Source organism: Zingiber officinale, chromosome 2A (genome assembly GCF_018446385.1).
Source record: "Zingiber officinale cultivar Zhangliang chromosome 2A, Zo_v1.1, whole genome shotgun sequence".
In the NCBI taxonomy this organism is placed as follows: Eukaryota; Viridiplantae; Streptophyta; class Magnoliopsida; order Zingiberales; family Zingiberaceae; genus Zingiber; species Zingiber officinale.
Genome location: NC_055988.1, coordinates 74837771 through 74858687, shown reverse-complemented (window position 1 = coordinate 74858687; position 20917 = coordinate 74837771). Strand labels below are relative to the sequence as shown.

Here is a 20917-nt window from a genome sequence, read left to right as displayed (position 1 = left end):
TTGCCTTCAAAGCTTGATTCTCCCTTTCTAGGTTCCTAACCCTAGAGTCAACATGTCCACCTTGGACATTCCTAGACCTACCCTTTCTAGGCATGTCTCCCCTTCTTGGGATTAATGCCTTGGGTCTCCTTAGGTCTACCATTTCTAAATTTATCATGCATAGATTTCCTAGGGTTATGATCCACATTTACCCTACTCCTATCATGATATCTAAAACCAAAATTTTGCATGGGCATATAATGATTAACATTATTTTTCCTAGCATGCATGGAGGAGTTTAAATTTGATTTCAAATTTAAATTTGGGTTTACCTTACCCTTTACCTTTGGAGCTCCCCCTTGACATGAGCCTCCATTCTTCCTCCACTTCTTCTCCTCCTTCTTCAAATGTGCCAACTTTTTGATCTCTTTCTTCTTTGGGCATTTGGTGTGATAATGACCCCGCTCACCACACGTGAAGCACACTATGTGCTTTTTCTCCTTCTTCTTCCTACAACTCAAATTAGATTCAAAATGAATTGAATTGAGTTTAGAAGCTACCTCTTTCTTACCCATAGGACATCTACTCTTATAGTGTCCCTTCTCATTGCACCCGAAACAAATGATGTGATCTTTTGACTTTGCTTCGGTGGAGGTGCTCACTAGGTTGACTTCTTCCAAGATTTCTTCTTCTTCTTCTTCACTTGTCTTGGATTCTTCTTCAACCATTGAGGATGTAGATGCTATATCTTCCTCATCCACACTTGTGGATGACCTTTCTTCATCCTTTTCCTCAAATGTGACCAAATTTACTTCCTCTTCTTGAGCTACTAATCCCATCTCCTTGGGCTCCACATCCGATTGGTCCTTCTTCTCCTTTTGGACCACTTCGTCACTTTCTTCGGATTTTTCTTCTTCTTCTTGTGTAGGCAAAAATTCCTCCCATGGAAATTTCTTTATTTTGCTCCACAAATCGTGGGCATTCTCATATTTACCTACACGGCTTATCACGTCATTAGGCAAAATATCAATCAAAATAGATATTACCTTATCGTTTGCCTTTGACCGTGTGGTTTGCTCCTCCGTCCAATGTCGTGATCGGAGCTCCTTCCCTTTCTTGTCTTTTGGGACTTCGAACGGTTTCTTGATCATCATCATGATATCCCAATCCGTGTTGAAGAAGGTCTCCATCTTCATCATCCAATAGGTGATGTCCCCAAGGCTTCCTCCTTCGAACTTTGGAGGGACAATCAACCCGGCCATCTTCTTATGCGTTGCTCTTCTCGGCGGTTAGTCCGATGAAGTGCGTCCTCGCTCTGATACCAATTTTTGGAGGATCGGTGGCCGGCTTGAAGGGGGGTTGGATAGACGGCACCCCCAAATACTCGCTTTCACCCTACACTTGTTAGTGCGCAACGGAAATACAAACTAATACAAACAAGTAGAAAGTTAAACACTATAAGAAGGAGCAAGCAAACCGCTAACAAGTTCGTTTAACGTGGTTCGGAGATTAGGGATCCTACTCCACGGCTTGTCCTTGAGGTGGACGATCCCTATCCGTCGGCGGATTAGCCCCCGGCAAACTCCGGCTATCTCAAGTCGCTCCTTGTGGGTGGAGAAACCTCACCACAAACTCACCAAGACCTCTTGGATTACACAAGCACTTGAGAGCTCTTGTGACTACTAATTAGGCTTTAACCAAGTCTAATTTCGTCGCCTTGGCCGGCCATACCAAGCTCCTTCTTATAGAGCTTGGAACAAATCAGAACCTGATTTGCCCGTTACCAGTCGACTGGTCCATGCACCAGTCGACTGGTGCCAGCCCAACGACACTCCAACGGCTATCTATCAGTCGACTGGTCCCATGACCAGTCGACTGATCCCAGCCATTTCGGGCACAGAATGCTTCTGTGCTCACCACCAGTCGACTGGTCCTAGTACCAGTCGACTGGTACAACCCTAAACTTAGGGTTTCCCATCCCGAGTACATTTCACTCGCACTCGGATCCTCACGACTCACTTGACTCTTCTTTGCAGCCTTGACCTCTTGCCTTCAAGCCTACTTCCTTTGGCTCTCGTCCCTCGGATGCATCCAAGCCCGCGACTTGTCTCCAATGCCATCTTTCGCGTATGCCTCGAAGTCGCTTCCCTCGGCCCTTGTCCTTGCTGCCTTGTCCACGATCCCTCAGATGGATTCAAGCCCGCGGCTTGTCCTCAATGCCATCCTTCATCGGACCCGAAGCCGTCAACTTGAGTCACATGTGTCACTTGCAGTCCTGCACAACTCAAGTACACATATCAAATAACGAGGGTAAACCTAACTTAAACCCTTTGCCCAAACACCAAAACACATGGTCCCGCGGACCATTGGGATTGCTCCAATAGTTATAGTGACAAAATTGGACTTGGTTAAAGTCTAATTAATAGTCTACCAATGCTCAAGGTTTCTCTTGTGTTTAAGAGGCATTGGTGAGTTTGTAGCGAGGTTTTTCCACCCACAAGGAGGTTTGAACTAATCGGAGTTTCTGGGGACTAATCCACCGACGGATTGAGGGATCATCTACCTTACGGATAGACGTGGAGTAAGAGCAAGCTATCTCCAAACCACATTGTATCAACGTGTATTGGTTTGCATTTCCTTTCTTAGTCTTTAGTCTTTACTCTTTAGCTTTCATATTTGTATTTAGTATTAGATTTCCACTACGCAACTAACAAATACATAGGAAGCGATTAATTGGGGGCATGACTATTCAACTCCCCTTCTAGCCAACCATCGATCTCCTATAAGTGGTATCAGAGCGAGGATGCTCTCCATCGGACTAACCGTCGAGGAAGCAAAGATGACCGACTTGATAAATCCGCCGAAGTATGAAGGAGGAAGCTTATAGGACATCACCTTTTGGATGGTGAAGATGAAGAACTTCTTCGAGATGGATTGGGACACAATAATGGTGGTGGAAGAGCTATTTGAAGTCCCAAATGATAAGAAAGGGAAGAAGCTTCGATCACGACATTGGATGGAGGAGCAAATCACATGATCAAAGGCAAATTCAAAGGTAATATCAATTTTAATTAATATGTTATGAGTCATGTAGGTAAATATGAGAATGCCCACGAGTTGTGGAATAAGGTAAAGATGGTTCTAGGAGAAGAACTCATGCCTACACATGAAGAGGAGAAATCTGAAGAACCGGATGAGGTGGCTCAAGTAGAGGAGGAGCAACCGGAAGGTGACGAGCGCTCAACTTCCGAGGAGGAGGAGAAGGATGAGGAAATACCATCCACAAGTGTGGATGAGGAAACATCCTCAAGGATTGAAGAAGATTCCAAGACAAGTGAAGAGGAACTCTTGGAAGTCAACCTTGCAAGCATCTCCACCGAAGTGAAGTCAAAGGACCACATAATATGCTTCAGGTGCAATGAGAAGGGGCACTACAAGAGTAGGTGTCCATTGGGTAAGAAGAAGGTAAATCTTAAACCCATTCAAGTTAATTTAAAAACTAACAAGGGTTGTAGGAATGAAGAAGCTCAAAGGAGGAGAATTGCATTAGATGCTTCACGTGTGGGGAGAAGGACCACTACCACACCAAATGCCCTAAGAAGAGGGAGATCAAGAAGCTTGCACATCTAAAGAAGTGGGAGAAGAAGAAGAGGAGCTCGAGTCGAGGGGGAGCTTCAAGGATGAGGTATACCCTAATTTGAAGTGTAATTCAAATTTAAATTCTTGCACTCCCATGCATGCTAGAAATAATTGATATTATTTACCCATGCATAATTTTGGTTTCAAATATCATGATAGGAGTAGGGTAAATGTCAATCATAATCCTAGGAAACCCATGCATGATAACTCTAGAAACGGTAGACCTAAGGAGACCCAATGAATTAATCCCAGAAAAAGGAGACATATACCTAGAAAAATGGGTAGGTCTAGGAATGTCCAAGGTGGACATGCTGACTCTAGGGTTAGGAACCTAGAAAGGGAAAATAAAGCTTTTAAGGCAAAGCTGGATCGTTTGGAGAAAATCCTAGATAGATTCAATGTTGGATCTAAGGGTTTAGGTATGGTGTTGGGTAGTCAAAAACCCAACAATGATAAATCGGGTCTAGGATACCGATCTAGTGTCTTTAATGCTAAGGAAAAATCTTATGCTAAGGTTGCATATGACTATAGCAAGGAGAAGTCAACAAATAGCAAGGGAAAGTCATTTAATGGTAAGAAGAAGTTAACCAAGGACAAGGTGTCCAAGGTTAAAAAGGTTAGGTTTGTAGGCCAAGTGTCACTGGAGGTGCACTGATATGGCCTAGCAATTGTGGATGAGTTACCTAGGGAGGTGACTAAGGTTAAGAGCTCTAGGGAGCTCAAAGAGTCAAATTGGAACCCATGGCCAATGGACCTTAAGTGGGTTTTACTTGGGAGCCTAGGTTGGGTCATGGAATGTGCCAAGAGGTTTGGAGATGGACTTGAGTTTCAAACCTTGAGATTTGGTGCAATTGAGATGTGTTTCATGCTTGGAAATATGACATTGGGGTCATATTACATGATAATTAGTTTTGGATGTATAGATGTCATATAAACCAATGCTAGGGATGCATTGTGGGTTAGTATGAGCAAATACATCAAGAGGAAGCTAAAACTAGGACTTTAGGTCAAGGTTCAATTGAATCATTTAGCTAGTTTTGGGTTTTGTATCAATCTTGGGATTGGTGATAGATATATTTTTGAATGTATTTTTCCTAAGTAGGCATGGGTAAAATAGACCTCTCCATAAAATTTGGAGATTTTTGAATGTCTGTGGAATTTTCTATGCATTTTTGAAATTGAGTTCAGAATGTTGAAAAGTGCTAGAAAAGGGTGCTAGTCGAATGGTACAGTTACCAGTTGACTAGTAACAGTGTGTATCGAACACAGAATAGTCCTGTGGATTTATTTTGATAAGGGTAGTCGACTGGTACTTCTTGCAGTCGACTGATACCAGTTTGAAACTGTATTTCAGCATTGATTATGACCGGATCAGCTCGTATATGTGTATGAGATCCATGGGGGATAAATACACAAGTTTAGGGTCAATTTGGTGATCAAGTTTCTAACAATTGGGATATTGTTGGATCTTTTTGATATTAGGCAAAGGGAGAGAAGTAAGGTTTAGTTGGGAAAACTTGAAAATACCTTTGCAGTGGTGAAAATCCTAGCTCGGGAGCATAAGTGTAGGGGGAGCCTTGTGATAGGTTCTTAAATAGCCCTATGGTAAAATTCCTAGCTCAATGGGGAACATAGGTGTAGGGGGACCCTTGGGATAGGTTCCAATGCATGTTGCATTATTTTTGTTTCAGCAGTATAAGTCCAAATGTGTAGCCTTGGCAATGTAAGTCCAATCGACGGTGTAAATCTAAGTGTGTTGCCTTGGCAACGTAAGTCCATTGTTTTTAGCACGTTTATTTGCTATTTACTATTTGTTTTCCCTAACTTAAACATATTGCCAAACATCAAAAAGGGGGAGATTGTTGGAGTAATCCCAATGGTTCGTGCGACCATGTGTTTTTGTATTTGGGCAAAGGGTTTAAGTTAGGTTCACCGTTGTATTTGATATGTGTATATGAGTTGTGCAGGTTTACAGGATACACATATGACTCAGGTTGATGGCTTTAGGTCCGGTGAAGGATGGAGCATCCGAGGGACCGTGGACAAGGCAGCAAGGACAAGGGCCGAGGGAAGCAACTTCGAGGCATACGTGAAGGATGGTATTGGGACAAGCCGTGGGCTTGGGTGCATCCGAGGGATGAGAGCCAAAGGAAATAGGCTTGAAGGCAAGAGGTCAAAGCTACAACGAAGAGTCAAGTAAGTCGTAAGGGTGAGGGTTCGAGTGCTGAGAGATTGTACTCGAGTACCAGTCGACTGGTGGTTTCATCAATCGACTAGTGTAGTCGACTGGGCAGTCGACTGAGAGCGAACAGAATGCTTCTGTTCGCTCGATCAGTGTAGAGCAGTCGTTTGGTACTTTTACCAGTTGACTGGTATCGAGCCGTTGGGATATAACGATCGAATCTCCACAGAGGGTAGTTAACTGATGATTTTGGTAGTCGACTGGTAGGCGGGGTTTTCCAACCTGTGACCAATATAACCAAGGCTTGGGAACTTGGTTAGAGTTGACGAAATTGGACCTGATTAAAGTCTAATTAGTAGTCTACCAGTGCTCAAGGTTTCCCTTGTGTTCAAAGGTCTTAGTGAATTTGTGGCGAGGTTTCTCTACCCTCAAGGAGGTTTGAGCTAGCCAGAGTTTCCGGGGACTAATCCACCTACGGATTGAGGGATCATCCACCTTACGAACAACCATTGAGTAGGATCAAGCTATCTCCAAACCACGTTACATCGACATGTATTGGTTTGCATTTCCTTTCTTAGTCTTTAGCTTTCGTATTTGTATTTAGTATTAGATTTTCGCTACGCAACTAACAAATACGTAGGAAGCGATTAATTGGAGGTATGACTATTCGACCTCCCCTTCTAGCCTGCCATCGATCTCCTACACTTTAGGGTATAAATAGGTAAATTTTTATAATTATTAGTGTTGTCCATTCTGCTGGCTCGAATAAAATTAGTTTTGATGTTCGAATTGCAATTTTATGAGTATGTTTGTGTTTTATCTTCTTCAATTGAAGAATTGAAAGATATATATTAGTTTTGGGTATTGATTATCAATAAATTGAATAATATACTTACTTTAAATGCTTTGATATGCAAAATATTTAGGGGTTGTACTTTAGAATATGAATAGATAAATAGTTCAAATTTTTTATGTTATCCATTCTGCTAGCTAGAATAAAATTAGTTTTGATATTTAAATTATAATTTTATGACTTTGTTTATGTTTTATCTTCTTTAGTTGAAAAATTGAAATATATATGTTATGTTTGAGTATTTATTAGCAAAAAATGAATAATATACTCAATTTAAGCGCTTTGATGCCCATATTTTCCATGATTTGTACTTTATGGTATAAATTATAAATTATCCTTATTGTTCGAGTGTTGTTAATTTTGTTAGTTTGAATAAAAATAGGTTCTGGATTTCTAATTGTAACCAATTTTATGAATATGTTTGTATTTTATCTTCTTCAATTGAATGATTAGATGATATATGTGGTTGTTGTGTAGTGATTATCAATAAACTAAATAATATACTCAATTTAAGTTCTTTGATGCTCATCTTTTCTGTGGATTATAATGTATGGTATGAATTATTAAGTAACTAATGCAGAAATGGGAAATAAAACCAGAGCTATAAAATTAAAGGAGGTTAAGGGGAAATCTGTGGAGAAGAGCAAGAGTAAGAGTAGCAAACAGTCATGCTCGTGTTATTCACTGATATATTTCAAAGCTGTGTTGAATGAAATGTTATGCAATTTGGGTAATAAGCAAAAAGAGAGGATCAAAAGCACTCTACTTGCTCCATGACTCAAAATTCCTGAGATGCCAATTAGTAGTACCATAATAAATTTAGTATTAAATAGATTCCAACAATCTTCGCGTTCTTTCTTGTTTGATGACAACATTGTAGTTCCATTCACATCGACTGAATTTTGTATCATCCTTGGTTTGGCCCATGTGGGGTAACCTATTGATTTGGATGTCAACATGGAGTCTAAATTTGTGGCTTAGTTATTTAGAGGAAAAGTCGGCAACGTAAATAGGACTACAATTCATGATAAAATACTTGTATTAGCTTGATCAGAGAAGGATTATGAAGTGGATGATTTTGTTAGGGTGTTTAATTATCTTCTATTTAACTATGTTATTTTTCCTGTTGGTAACTATTGTTGGTGCGGTTAGCACTAACGGTCTAACTCAGGTTTTGATGAATGACAAAGTAGGTTAAGTTAGTTGTGTTATGATTTAACACTTTGACTAAGTGTGCAGGAGAAATCCAGCTAGGTCGACGGGCTGACCAGATAGCTGGTGAGAAGCCCAGCTAGGTCGATGGGCCAACTGGATAGCTGGCAAGAAGTCTAGATAGGTCGACGAGCTGACCTGATATCTGATACAAAGCCTAGCTAGGTCGACGGACTGACCTAATAGCTGGCACAAAGTCCAGACTAATTGATAGGTTGATCAGATGTCTGGCAAACGGTAAGTCAAGGTAAGTCACTGGAGGAGAGTGGCTATGAGAGCACGTCCCAGTTGAGGGACAGTTGGCGTCGGTCCATTCTAAGACTATTTGGGATCCCTACACTGAGACCTTGACTAATTCCTAGTCTTGGGAGGACAGGAACTAATTACTCTCTTTATTATTTGTTTATTTGTCCTAACACATGTCTTGCATGGTTAGTGGACTAATATTATTTTACAGGACAAAAGGAAGAAAATGGCCTTGGGGTGAACAATGCCCGAAGGCGCCTTCCATGGCTATGGAAGGTGCCTTCCACAAGATAAATTTTGATCGATTCACAGATAAGGTGTAGCAAAGTCGTGATAAATTTTTATCCCATTAGAGGCACCTTCAAGGCCTTTAGAAGGCACCTTCCAAACCCTTTATAAGGCTGTTTCAAGGAGGCTTTGAAATATCAATGACATACGGGCTATTGCTCACACCTGTGAGCCTTCGACTGCTTCCTGTTGCTGCTACGACACTACCGAGAAGCTGCCAAGCCCGACGACTGGTCCAAGAAGTTCTGATTGTGGCCAGAAGATATACATCAACACGAAGCGCATCATTTTCATTCCTATAAAGAGTGTTGGTAACAGTTATTTTTATGTACTTAATTTCTATAAAAGGGTATGTGCAGTTTGTTGCACTTAACCTAATTCTTGTGTACTCGACTCTCTCTTCCGAGGATACCGGAAGAGATTTTTAGTGGATTCAATCGATAGGTCCGTGAGACCTGAGCCTTGGAGTAGGAGTCGCCAAAGGCTCCGAACCAAGTAAAATTAGTATTGTTAGCATTGTGCCTTTTATTTTTTTTGCTGCGTACTCGACTTGACTTTGCTACGAATTTTTGATCGCTATTCACTCTCCCCCCCCCCCCCCCCCAACCCACCCCTCTAGCATTTCCACGATCCAACAACTATTCCACCCCTTGATTTATTATATCACATTCACTACAACAAAAACCCTCATAGACATCGGTGGAACTACAACGGTTTTAAGCAAAAACCGATGTCTTTGAGTATTTTACACTGGTTTTTCCAAAAATCGGTGTCTATGACGCAGATTTTCGCTCATAGACATCGGTTTTTTAGGTGATGTCTATAAGCATCTTTTTTTCATAAATAGACACCGATTTTAACAACGGTTTTTAAAATCCAATGTCTATGATAAAATAAAATAATTTAATTTTTCCACCCATACTTAGCCGAAATTTGTAACACTTCACTATTCCCTCCAAACCTAAACCTATATCGCGTCATCCACCCATACTTAGCCCTAAACCTATATCGTCGTGACGGTACAACCACTTTCCTCCGGCCATCTCTCTCAGCCTCATCTCCCTCTTCTCTTTCTAGATCGATGTACTTGCCTCTCCCGATCAGGATCAAAACCACTTGCTTCGGTCATAAGCAAAATCGCAGCATAAATCATTCCGTTCTGCCTCCTCGTCCGATCATCTCTTCCTCCTCCTCCTTCCTCTCTTCGCTCTTCCCGGCTGAGGCAGGGGCCGACGAGATCCTAACAGTGAGAGGACGCCCACGACCACCATGGCACGGTTGGTCGGCAACGTGAGGGAATCTGAAGGAAGAGAGAACAGCACCGAGATCCAGGAGCTCGCTCGCTTCGCCGTCGACGACACAACAAGAAACAGGTCTCGCGCTCCTCCTAATTACTATTTTTTTTCTCTCCCAAAATTAGGGCTTTTTCTCCAGACCAATGTTTTTCGATCTGTCGATGCGCAGAATGCGCTTCTGGAGATTACGCGTGTTGTGAAGGCGAGGGAGCAGGTTGTCGCTGGAACTCTGTATCACTTGACGGTGGAGGCAGTTGAGGGAGGGGAGAAGAAGCTGTACGAGGCCAAAGTGTGGGTGAAGCCATGGCTTAATTTCAAACAGGTTGAAGAATTCAAGCATGTTGGCGAACAAGGTAAATCTAGCGTCAATTCTTAGCGATGAATTTGGGTTAAATTCCATCAATAAATAAAATAAACATACTGAAATTAGTGTTGATCGATTCCTCGACAAAATTTATACTTTTTGTTCAATTTCTCTTGTTCTGTTCCTGTATCCTTTTGTAAACCTTTTTCTTCCCACTTGATTCAATCTGTGTCAATGTCTGTCAATATTTCATATAAAATGGATAGGAAGTTGCTTATCATTATTCTTTTATTGATCCTGTTCATGTTTGCTACCTTCTATTAGCAAACTTGTATACTTCAGCTTATAAGCTCTTCCAGGCTTAGGTCAATAAGAAAAATAAAAAATAGTACTAGACATGATTTTTGTTTAAAAATTCATGCGGACTATGAAGAATGCTCCTAAACAAGGAGACAACAACGTTGAACAAACATGTTAACAACATTTAACATCAAAATAGTGTTGTAAATACAGAAATTGATTTTCCTCATTATTATTCTTCTCTGAACTTGGGATAAAAGCTACTGAGGTTCCTACACAATTGGGAGACTTTGCAAAACCAAAGTAGCTAATTTATTAGGTTGAAATGATAGATAGATGAGTGATCTCAGTCTTGGCATGGCTAACATTTTTTATTTTATTTTTTTTTATGTTCGAATCCTTTCATTTTGTTTTGTATGGTTCTCTCTAAGAGCATGGACCTAGTTATCTTTTGACAGCTGAATATGATTCTTTTACTTCATTTGTAACTGCAAATTCAACTTTCTGATAACTTGTGAACCACTGAAGATCCTTATTGCAAGCATTGAAGTAAGCATGCCTTGTTTACTTGTGCTACTTGAAAAACTATCAACATGATCACTAACCGAAGGTAACAAATTGTTTGATTCTTTTCAATTATCAGGTGATTGAAGAGTTTGCTAAGAGTCGATGTTCGGAGCACTACAAGAACCTTGGAGCAACTTAACGTTTCGAATAAGATGTAGCAGGAGCATATAGAGCCTGCATTGTGTTCTCTCTATAGAAAAATGTTCTACTCTTAATTTCCCTTAATACTGGATATATGATGTAGTAAACTAAATTCTTGAGTAAATAAAAAAAATATTTAAGTACTAATGAAGTGCAGCTGATTTTTAAATAACAATAACTATGATGATTGATTTCTCTAGCATGCGTGCAAAGTATTTACACAGACTGGTCCCTTATTTAACCTTTGTTAAGTCATCCTCTACATTTTCATTTATTGATTTAAGTTACTAGTTTGATCAAATCTGGATTTATTATATAGTTGTTTGGGTTTTGTAATCTAACTAATCAAGCTACCTGTCATTGCTTGAAGCTTTCTGACAATCAGTTATGCTTTTATCTTTTTTTTATTTCATCTATAAATTATTTGATTCATGTATCTATTATGATTATAAATGTTCTTAATAATCACTTTTACTTGTAAATGTTGAAATGTTGTAGCAATATTTTTCTCTTGTAAATATTCAATGTTTTCATGAGCTCACATTGATGGTTCTAATTGGAGTGGATCATAGTTCCTGTAATTTGATTCAACATATGCTAGTTCCATGTCTCGTTTATGCATGAGTGACTGGTTTCACTCATTTGGTTTATGTTAGCTACATCTATCTCGTTTGGTTCAGTCTTGATCAGTTCCTAATCGTTTCTTCCATAAGTAATCTCATGAATTTATGCATACCAGTGCATTTCAACTCTATGTTAGGGTTTTGATTTACTGGAACCACATGAAAATTTATTCTAGCATGTTATAGCAAGACTTATTGAGGCTGGAGTTGTCTGATACTCGTGATTTGTTTTCTTTGTTACTTTTTCTAGTTCTTTTGACTTAAAATTTAATATTTTTGTAGCTTATTTTTTGGAAGCATATCGTCCTGTTAGAAAAAGGGATCTTTGTAACGACCCGGCCCTTTGGCCTCTTGGGCGGCCCTTGCGGCAGCCCAACTGGCGACCCTTGCGGCAGCCCAACTGGCGGCCCTTGCGGCAGCCCAACTGGCAGCCCTTATGTCGTCGACCCATTTGGCGACCTCTCATGTCGTCGACCGACGACCCTTGGCTGTGCCGTTACTCACTAGGAATCGTGGAAAGTCCTAGTGAGTAACGGCACGGCCAAGGGTCGTCGGTCGACGACATGAGAGGTACCCAAATGGGCCGACGACATAAGGGCCGCCAGTTGGGCTGCCGCAAGGGCCGCCCAAGAGGCCAAAGGGCGGGGTTGTTACAATCTTTTCCTTGTCAGGGGTGGGATGAGGAGTGTTGAGTTTAAGGTTATAGAAACTGATCTTGCAGAGTACTGCATTATTGCTCCTGATACTGAGATTTTCTGTGAGGGGGAGCCGGTAAAAAGAGAAGACGAGGACAGGCTTGATGAGGTAGGTTATGAGGATGTTGGAGGAGTTAGGAAACAAATGGCTTAGATAAGGGAGCTAGTAGAGCTTCCTCTAAGACATCCTTAACTATTTAAATCTATTGGCATCAAGCCGCCAAAAGGTATTTTGTTGTATGGTCCACCTGGTTCAGGTAAGACATTAATAGCTAGAGGAGTCACAAATGAGACAGGAGCTTTTTTCTTTTGCATCAATGGTCTAGAGATCATGTCAAAGCTAGCCGGTGAGAGTGAGAGTAATTTGAGGAAGGCTTTTGAGGAAGCAGAGAAAAATGCACCCTCAATTATCTTCATTGATGAGATTGATTCCATTGCTCCTAAGAGAGAGAAAACTCATGGGGAAGTTGAAAGGTGCATAGTGTCTCAACTGTTGACACTGATGGATGGGTTGAAGTCTTGTGCTCATGTAATTGTCATTGGGGCTACGAACAGACCAAACAGTATCAATCCAGCTCTTAGACGATTCGGTAGGTTTGACAGAGAAATTGACATTGGTGTTCCTGATGATATAAAACATTTTTTTAATATTTTAAAAAAAAATTGATGGGCCCGTGGGTTGGCCCGCCTAACCCGCACCCCGCCTTAGATTGAGTTGGGTTGGAAAATTTTCAACCCACCAAGTTGACAGGTCGACCCACCCTGCCTTGCCAAATGGTCAGCACGCCACGGGCCGACCCGCCCCGCCCCACCATGGGTTGACTCGTCTGACAGCTCTACTATCTACAATAGGTCGATCAATAACCTAGGGCACTATTGCTCGAAATATTTTTAAGAGACGTCATTGATCATAATGGTACATAATGGTCAATGATGACACTATTAATTAGCTACGAAAGATGGGTACAAAAAATCTAATATGAGGTATAGTTTCTTCTAAATTTAGTACTATTAAAACTAAATCTCGTATAATTTCTATTAAAATGAGCACTGTCTACAATAAGACTATCAAAACTTGTTAGTGCCATGTGACAAAATATATGTACAAAAAGTCTAAAATTAGGTATACTTCTCTCTAAATCCAACACAATATTTACTAAATCTAATATAATTTCTATCAAAATGAGCACTATCTATAATAGAGCTATCAAAACTTGTTAAAGTCATATGATAAAATATATGTACAAAAAGTCCAAAATCATGTATACTTCTCTCTAAATCCAACACAATGTTTACTAAATCTAATATAATTTCTATCAAAATGAGCACTATCTACAATACGACTATAAAAACTTATTAGAATGATGTGACAAAATATAGGTACACAAAGTCCAAATCAAGTATACTTCCCTCTATATTCAGCACAATTTTACTAAATCTAGTTTAATTTCTATCGAAATGAGCACTATCTACAATAGGTGAATATTTTGCATGTGAATATGTGATCAAATGATGGTACATAATCACTTGGACAATATTTCATAAGTAGAAGAAGAAAATGTATGGAATATTCACATGGTGTGATATACATCCATAACTAAATTCTAGAAGATGTTATTGTTTGTGAGTTGTTTTGGTCATATCATCTTGTGTACATACTTGATCATATAATATGGATTCAATTTATTTCTTATAGAAATTCATGTATAAATCCACTTTATTAGTATAAGATACGTATAAATCCACAAAATATCAAAATTCATGTATAAATGTAGTATAAGGTACATAATCCACTTTATTAGGTACAATTTAACCTAAATAAAGTATATATGTACGTAATTTCAGTACAATTTGTAAAGTATCGATTATAATTGGGCGCAATATAGGCATTAATTAGGATGTTGTGGAACCTACTACTTTGCTAACATCACTAGGGATGATTATTTCCATCGTTAGGGCAAAAGTCATATTAACATAAATATGGACGAACCAATATGAGATTCAATACTTTATAAATAGAAAAGGAAAATGTATGGGATATTCACATGATGTGATATACACTCATAACCAAATTCTAAAAGAAGTTAATGTTTGTGAGTAATTTTGGTCATATCATCTTGTGTGCATACTTGATCATATAATGTGGATTAGGGTTAATGACACTATTGCTCCATTTTATTAAGTACAAAATTTCCAAAATTAAGTATAATTGTATGTTAATTTGGTATAATTAAATGCCCAAATTTATATGTCCTTGATCATATAAATGTAGTTTCATTAGGTACAAAAAGTCCAAAAAGAAATATAATTCCACCTTAATTCAGTACAATTTAAACTAAATCAATTATATTTTCTATCCAATTGAGCACTGTCTATAATAGGTTGATCAATCATCAATATATACAAATTTTCATAAATAAAGTATAAATGTAATTTAATTGAGTATAGTTATACAAGATTTAAGTATTCAAGTACAAAGGCTCCTTATCTGAAATATGTCCCTACCACGCTATTAAAACAAAATACTTAACATTTGTTGTGCATATGATCCTCATGTGTGTGGGTAAAAAATCTTAAAAGATGAAGTAGAGGTGGTAAAACCTTACCAAACCCTAATCTCTCATCTCCCACCCAACTCCCTCAAATTGATCCTCTCCCTCCCAACATCCTCTCGTAAACTTCGATCTATATCCTAAAATTGGCGACGATGACAACAGAGGCGGCAACAGCAAGATAGGCAATGCCGACAAGAGAGATTGGAGTGCTAAAATAGTGAGCCCTAAGATTTTATTTCAACATATTATTTTAGAAGGGATTTATAGTTAAAATGTTTATTTATTGTAAATATAAGGAAAAATGTATGTTTTTTTTGTTGGAAGGAACCCCGGTGTTTATGACAATTGGCAAGAAACTCATGCTCAAGTTAACAAATATAGCGGCACATTGCATAAATCGTATCTGAGTAAAGAGAAAGCATTGACAACTTTTAATTCATACAAAGAGAGACAACGTGCTTCCTTCACCCCTACTTCCAAAAGAGGTTTGAGTTCAACTTTGGCGTCAACTTCAACTGCCTCTTCAAGTTCTAGTAAAAAAAGAAGCAAACTGAAGAATTATCAAAGTTGATCAATATTCAGTTAGAGTTAGCTGATGAGTACTGTAGAAATGCATCTAAGATCGCTGGCATATATGAAGAGTTAATAAACAAATTGGATTCTCTACATGTTAGTTATTAAATAATAAACTTGTTTAAGTTGGATGCATGCATCTCTTATAAAAAATAGTTAGATGAATGTACTCGTAACTATTTTCTACATGCGCTTGTTTCTTGTTCCTTTCTTACTTTGTGGGAGGTGAATATGACCATTTCATTTGCTTATGGAGATTTTATTATACTTAGTAAGCTCATTTAAAATTCATTATCTAAAAAATTTCAAGCACAATTAACTCCAATTTAGGTATATATTTACACAATGTCAATACAATTTATAAACTATCGGGTACATTTGGACGAAGGTTAGGCACTTTTGTGGCACCCCACTAAAAACACTACTTGTTTCGGTATAATATATCCAAATTCAAGTTGATTGAGGGATTGTGTATTATATACCACACGTTCCTAGATGTTTATTTAGGGAATATCATTACATATCATATATCTAATGTGTCAATGCCAAACATGCCTACGATACCACATTTTAGTTAATTGGTCATTATCATCATATACCTAATTTCTCAATATTTGTACTTATCCTTGCATATCATATACCCAATTTATCAACATTTGTACTCAAGTTTCTGTCAAAATTGGACATGGTCATTCATAATTCCACCACTTGAACCAAAGCATACAAAATAGCACATATCAAATATCAAAACACAAACACATATTATTCATGTTCCTAACATCATCCACAAATACAACAGTAATTATTACATGATACAAAGTTAACATAACCCACAAGCACAACTCATACATGTTTACATATAAAAGCATAATAGATCATAATATACTACATAAATAGACAAACCAAGTCTTGCACAAGGTTTTTAAAAATAGAACCATCATACAATTCGTAAATCACCAATGCTATTACTCGGTGTAGGCCTTATAGTATGTAAGATCATGCTTGATTTCCCTTCTAACAATCTCTTTTTCCCATGGAAGTGTAAAAAAAAGTATTAGTTGTGCTACCCACAAATAAACTAAGTGTCATATATTTACTAACAAATGATAAATCACATACTTAAATACCATTTTAATGAAATAATAACTAATATATAGTTTCTTTGCAGTTGTGTTTGTTGTGGCCTTTCTGATGACAATGACTACACTTTGACACACGTGTTTCAACTTGAGATGATATTCTCTTAGTCCTCCTATGACCTGGCTGACTGCATGCATTAGAAGCATTGATTACATTTCCTTCATCAAGAGTTGACTCGTTAATGTCAAAAGTTGGGATTGAATTAATAATTCCTTTGTATGCTTGACGATACATTCCAGTCTTGAAATACTTGTCACAAAAATCATACAACGACAACGACCTCAACTCAATAGCGGCATAAGCATGCTTGCATGGAATCTTATTGATCTGCCAAGCTCTGCATGAACAATTCTTATCCATCAAATCAATTGCAAAGGATTTTTCACCACCAACTACCTCAAACCTCCAATTACATGACCAATGCACTCTCAAATTTCAGGATTCAAGATATACTCTAGCAATAGTCTTCTCCTTTCTCGGACTTAATTCCTTAACCATTGCCAATATCAATTCATGTCACCGGTGCATTATGTTCATGACCTGCATGCATATGTGGTCTACCATAGCCACAATAGGGAGATAACGAGTTAGTTTACCCAATTATTCCAAGACCTAGCTATGTTATTATTCATAACACTCCATCTATCACCAAGAAACAAAGCATTTGCCCAACTTTGAGGATGAGATTGTACAATAAACCCTCTGGCAAGTGGCATAAAGTTGATGATAGTGTTTATATGTTGTTTATGCTCGTGCAAAGATGGAGCATATGCAGCTTTCATGAATACCAAAGACCAATGCTTTTTTTTATGTTTTGGATAACTTCGCAACACCTAGAATGAGGTAAACAAGTCATTTCAGATTCAAAACACGTATCTGGACAAAAGTAAGTAATTAATTATTTACATGTTTCTTAAAATTATTCACTAAATGCGTTAAATAATAGGAATGGTAACTACCCACAAATAATTACTCAACTACCTTCATAATCCCAGGATGTCTGTCGGAGAAAAAGTGAACTCGTTAAACGAAATGCTTTGACAAGAAATTAGGACACTTCTCAAATGATAACAAACCCATTCTCAATTAGTGTCATTCTCCGCATCCACTACAGAATAACCAATTATGAAAAGATCATCGTTGGTATCCTTTGACACAGCGACAAGGATATAACCTTTATACTTATCTTTATATGAGTCCCATCCAAAAACTCAACGGCCTACAACCAGTAAGAAAACCAACTACACATGTGTAGGTCCCTTGGGCGGCCGGCTAGAGAGGGGTGAATAACCCAGCAAAATTAAAACATACCTTCCTCGAACTTATAACTTTATACTTAACACTTGCATAAAAAAAATAAAAGATTAAAAGGAAGAGGCACAAAGGGTATACTTGGTTACAACCGAGGAAGTTGTTAATCCAAGGAAATTGAAAGCGCACTAAACAAATTTTCCTTCAGGTGGAGAAGCCTCTTACAATGTTGATGGCTCACAATAACAAAGCTAGAATTGATTAGAATCAATTAAAGTTTTATCCCCATCACAACGGAATGCGCCATGTTGCGTTTCGGATAATATTCTGCATCGGGCACCCAGAGTGACTAGGTTCGGGCGCCCCAGACAGGTCTGGGTGCCCGAAGCTAAAAAGTCAACATCTTGTTGACTTTTGGGTCTGGTTCTTCGGCTCCGGTTCCGCACTCGCTTGGGTGATCTCGGCCATAAGGAATAGGGTGTTGGTTCAATATCTCTCAGGTCAAGGTTGACCTGGTTGACCAAGCTTGAGTCTTGATTTGGGTTTCGATGTTTGACAATACAAGGTTGATTGAAGAAGAGTCAAGTAGGCAAAGGAATTGACCGGATACTTGACCGGGAAAGTCCTAACTGGGATGTTAGGCAGAAGGAAAATCCTGGTGAGTGAAGTCAGGTGAAAGACCTAGTGAGTGAAGCTAGGCAGGTTGAAAGTCCTGGTGAGTGAAGCCAGGTGAAAGACCTAGTGAGTGAAGTTAGGTAGTGAGAAAATCCTAGTGAGTGAAGCTAGGTGAAAGTCCTGGTGAGTGAAGTTAGGCAGAGGAAAATCCTAGTGAGTGAAGCTAGGTGAAAGACCTGGTGAGTGAAGCCAGGCAGAAGAGAAGTCCTAGTGAGTGAAGCTAGGCAGAATGGAAGTCCTGGTGAGTGAAGCCAGGCACGGGGGAAAATCCAGATGGGTCAAGGTTGACCAGACATCAGGTGAAATTCCAAGTAGGTCAAGAGAGTGACCGGATACTTGGCATGATGAAGGAAAGTCCAAGTAGGTCAAAGGAATTGACCGGATACTTGGCAAGAGGAGAAAAGTCCAAGTGGGTCAAAGGGATTGACCGGACACTTGGTGAGGGAGTCCTAGCAGGTCAAGGAAGTGACTAGATGCTAGGCATGACGTACTAACAGGTTAAGGTTGACCGAATGTTGGTTTGGGAGGCTTGGGATTTGGTTTTGGGTAAAAACCAAAAGCTGGATCAATCAGTGGATCAATCAGTGGATTGATCAGTGGATAGATCAGTGGATCGATCCAGGCAGTTTCCCAGCACACAGAAAGCCTCTGGATCGATCAGTGGATCGATCCAGAGGTCCCAATCGATCAGTGGATCGATTGGGATGCTGCTGCTTCGCGCGATAAGCGCTGGATCGATCCGTGGTTCGATCCAGGCATTTTTCCAGAGCACAGAGGCGCTCTGTGTTGGAGTGTATACTGAAAGCCTAAACTTTGTAAATATTCATTATGAATAAAGAATCACATTTGGTCAAATTGTCTACATTTGTTTGTAGTTGTTCATTTAATTTATATTGTAGATAACATAGTATGTGGTGTCACATACAGAAGATGATGTTATCAGTACCTTATAAATTATAAACAGTAGCTCACGACCAAAATGGAAAGGAACAAACCATTAGAAGGTCGTAGTGTAATTAGGTATTAGTTTATCTTAACTATATAATTACACTAGTACACTCAGAGTGTATTGAGTAGGACCATTTGAGGTCGTTTCTTTTATACTGACTTTATAAAGGAACAAAGACTTCGGTTATTATGGAAGTGTGTGCTCTTAATCCTAATATAATAACAAGCACATATATTTGATATTTATTTCTTTAATTTATCAATGGGTGAGATTTAGTTCGATGAATCAATAAGCCCGATAAGTTGGGAAATGGTATCACTTATAGTGTGTGTTGTTAATTATAGAAGGAAACTGTGTCCTAGAGATACTAGGTTGATAATGTCCTCAAGAGGAGCTCATAAGGATTGTAATGTTAAACCCTGCAGGTGGACCTAGTCCGACATGACAATAAGGTTGAGTGGTACTACTCTTGGACTTAGATATTAATTAAATGAGTTGTCAGTAACTCACTTAATTAGTGGGCATTCGATATCTTAAACACAGGGAGACTAACACACTCATAATAAGAAGGAGCCCAAAATGTAATTTGGGATTGGTGCGGTAGTTCAATAATAGTTCTCTAGTGGAATGAATTATTATTGATAAAATTAAGTTGTGTGTTCGGGGCGAACACGGGATGCTTAATTTTATCGGGAGACCAAAACCAATTCCTCCTCTCGGTCCCTATCATAGCCTCTTATTTATAGAGTACTATACCCACCTATACCCACCTTCTATACCCACCAATAGGGGGCCGGCCAAGCTAGCTTGGGAACCAAGCTAGGGCCGGCCTAGGTATAAATTGGGGTGGCCGGCCCTAGCTTGAACCCAAGCTAGTGAGGGCCGGTCAAATTAAATTAAAAAGGAATTTTAATTTTTATTATGTGGAAGAAATAATTTATTAAAGAGAATTAAAATTAAAATATCTCTTTTGTAAAAGATCTACAAAAGATTAAAGAAAGAGGTTAGATCTCTTTCCTTATTTGTAGATTGGTGAGATATTTTATTTTCTCTTTAAAATTATCCACATGATTGATAAAATTAAAATTAAAAAAATTTCTTTTTATCAACCATGAAGAGATTTTTAAAGAGAAATTTTAATTTTAAAATTTCCAGAAACAAATTAGGAAGTTTTAATTATTGATTAAAACTTGTCTAATTTATCTCTTTTGATGTGGCCGGCCATTAGAGATTAATTGGGGAAATTTTATTTTATTTTTCTCAATTAAATCATGTCAAGGGAATTAAGGAAATTTTATTGTAATTAAATTTCCTAATTTGCCTAGGCCAAGGAATATAAAAGAAGGGGTGAGGGTGCCTTCATGAGAGACAACCTCTATTATTTCTCTCCCTCTTTTATTCCTTGGAGTGGTCGGCCATCCTCTTCCTCTCTCCCTCTTTGTGGTGGCCG

General features: G+C 38.7%; 1 protein-coding gene across 1 annotated transcript in view; it reads left to right on the top strand.

Moving 5' to 3' along the window:
* Positions 1–12307: 12307 nt before the first annotated feature.
* LOC122043704 (cell division control protein 48 homolog D-like) overlaps positions 12308–20917 on the top strand; it is a 71113-nt gene continuing 62503 nt past the window's right edge. The window contains exons 1-2 of the mRNA XM_042604299.1: positions 12308–12433; positions 12542–12798. Coding sequence (XP_042460233.1) covers positions 12308–12433; positions 12542–12798 — 383 coding nt within the window. The remainder of the gene's footprint in view (positions 12434–12541; positions 12799–20917) is intronic.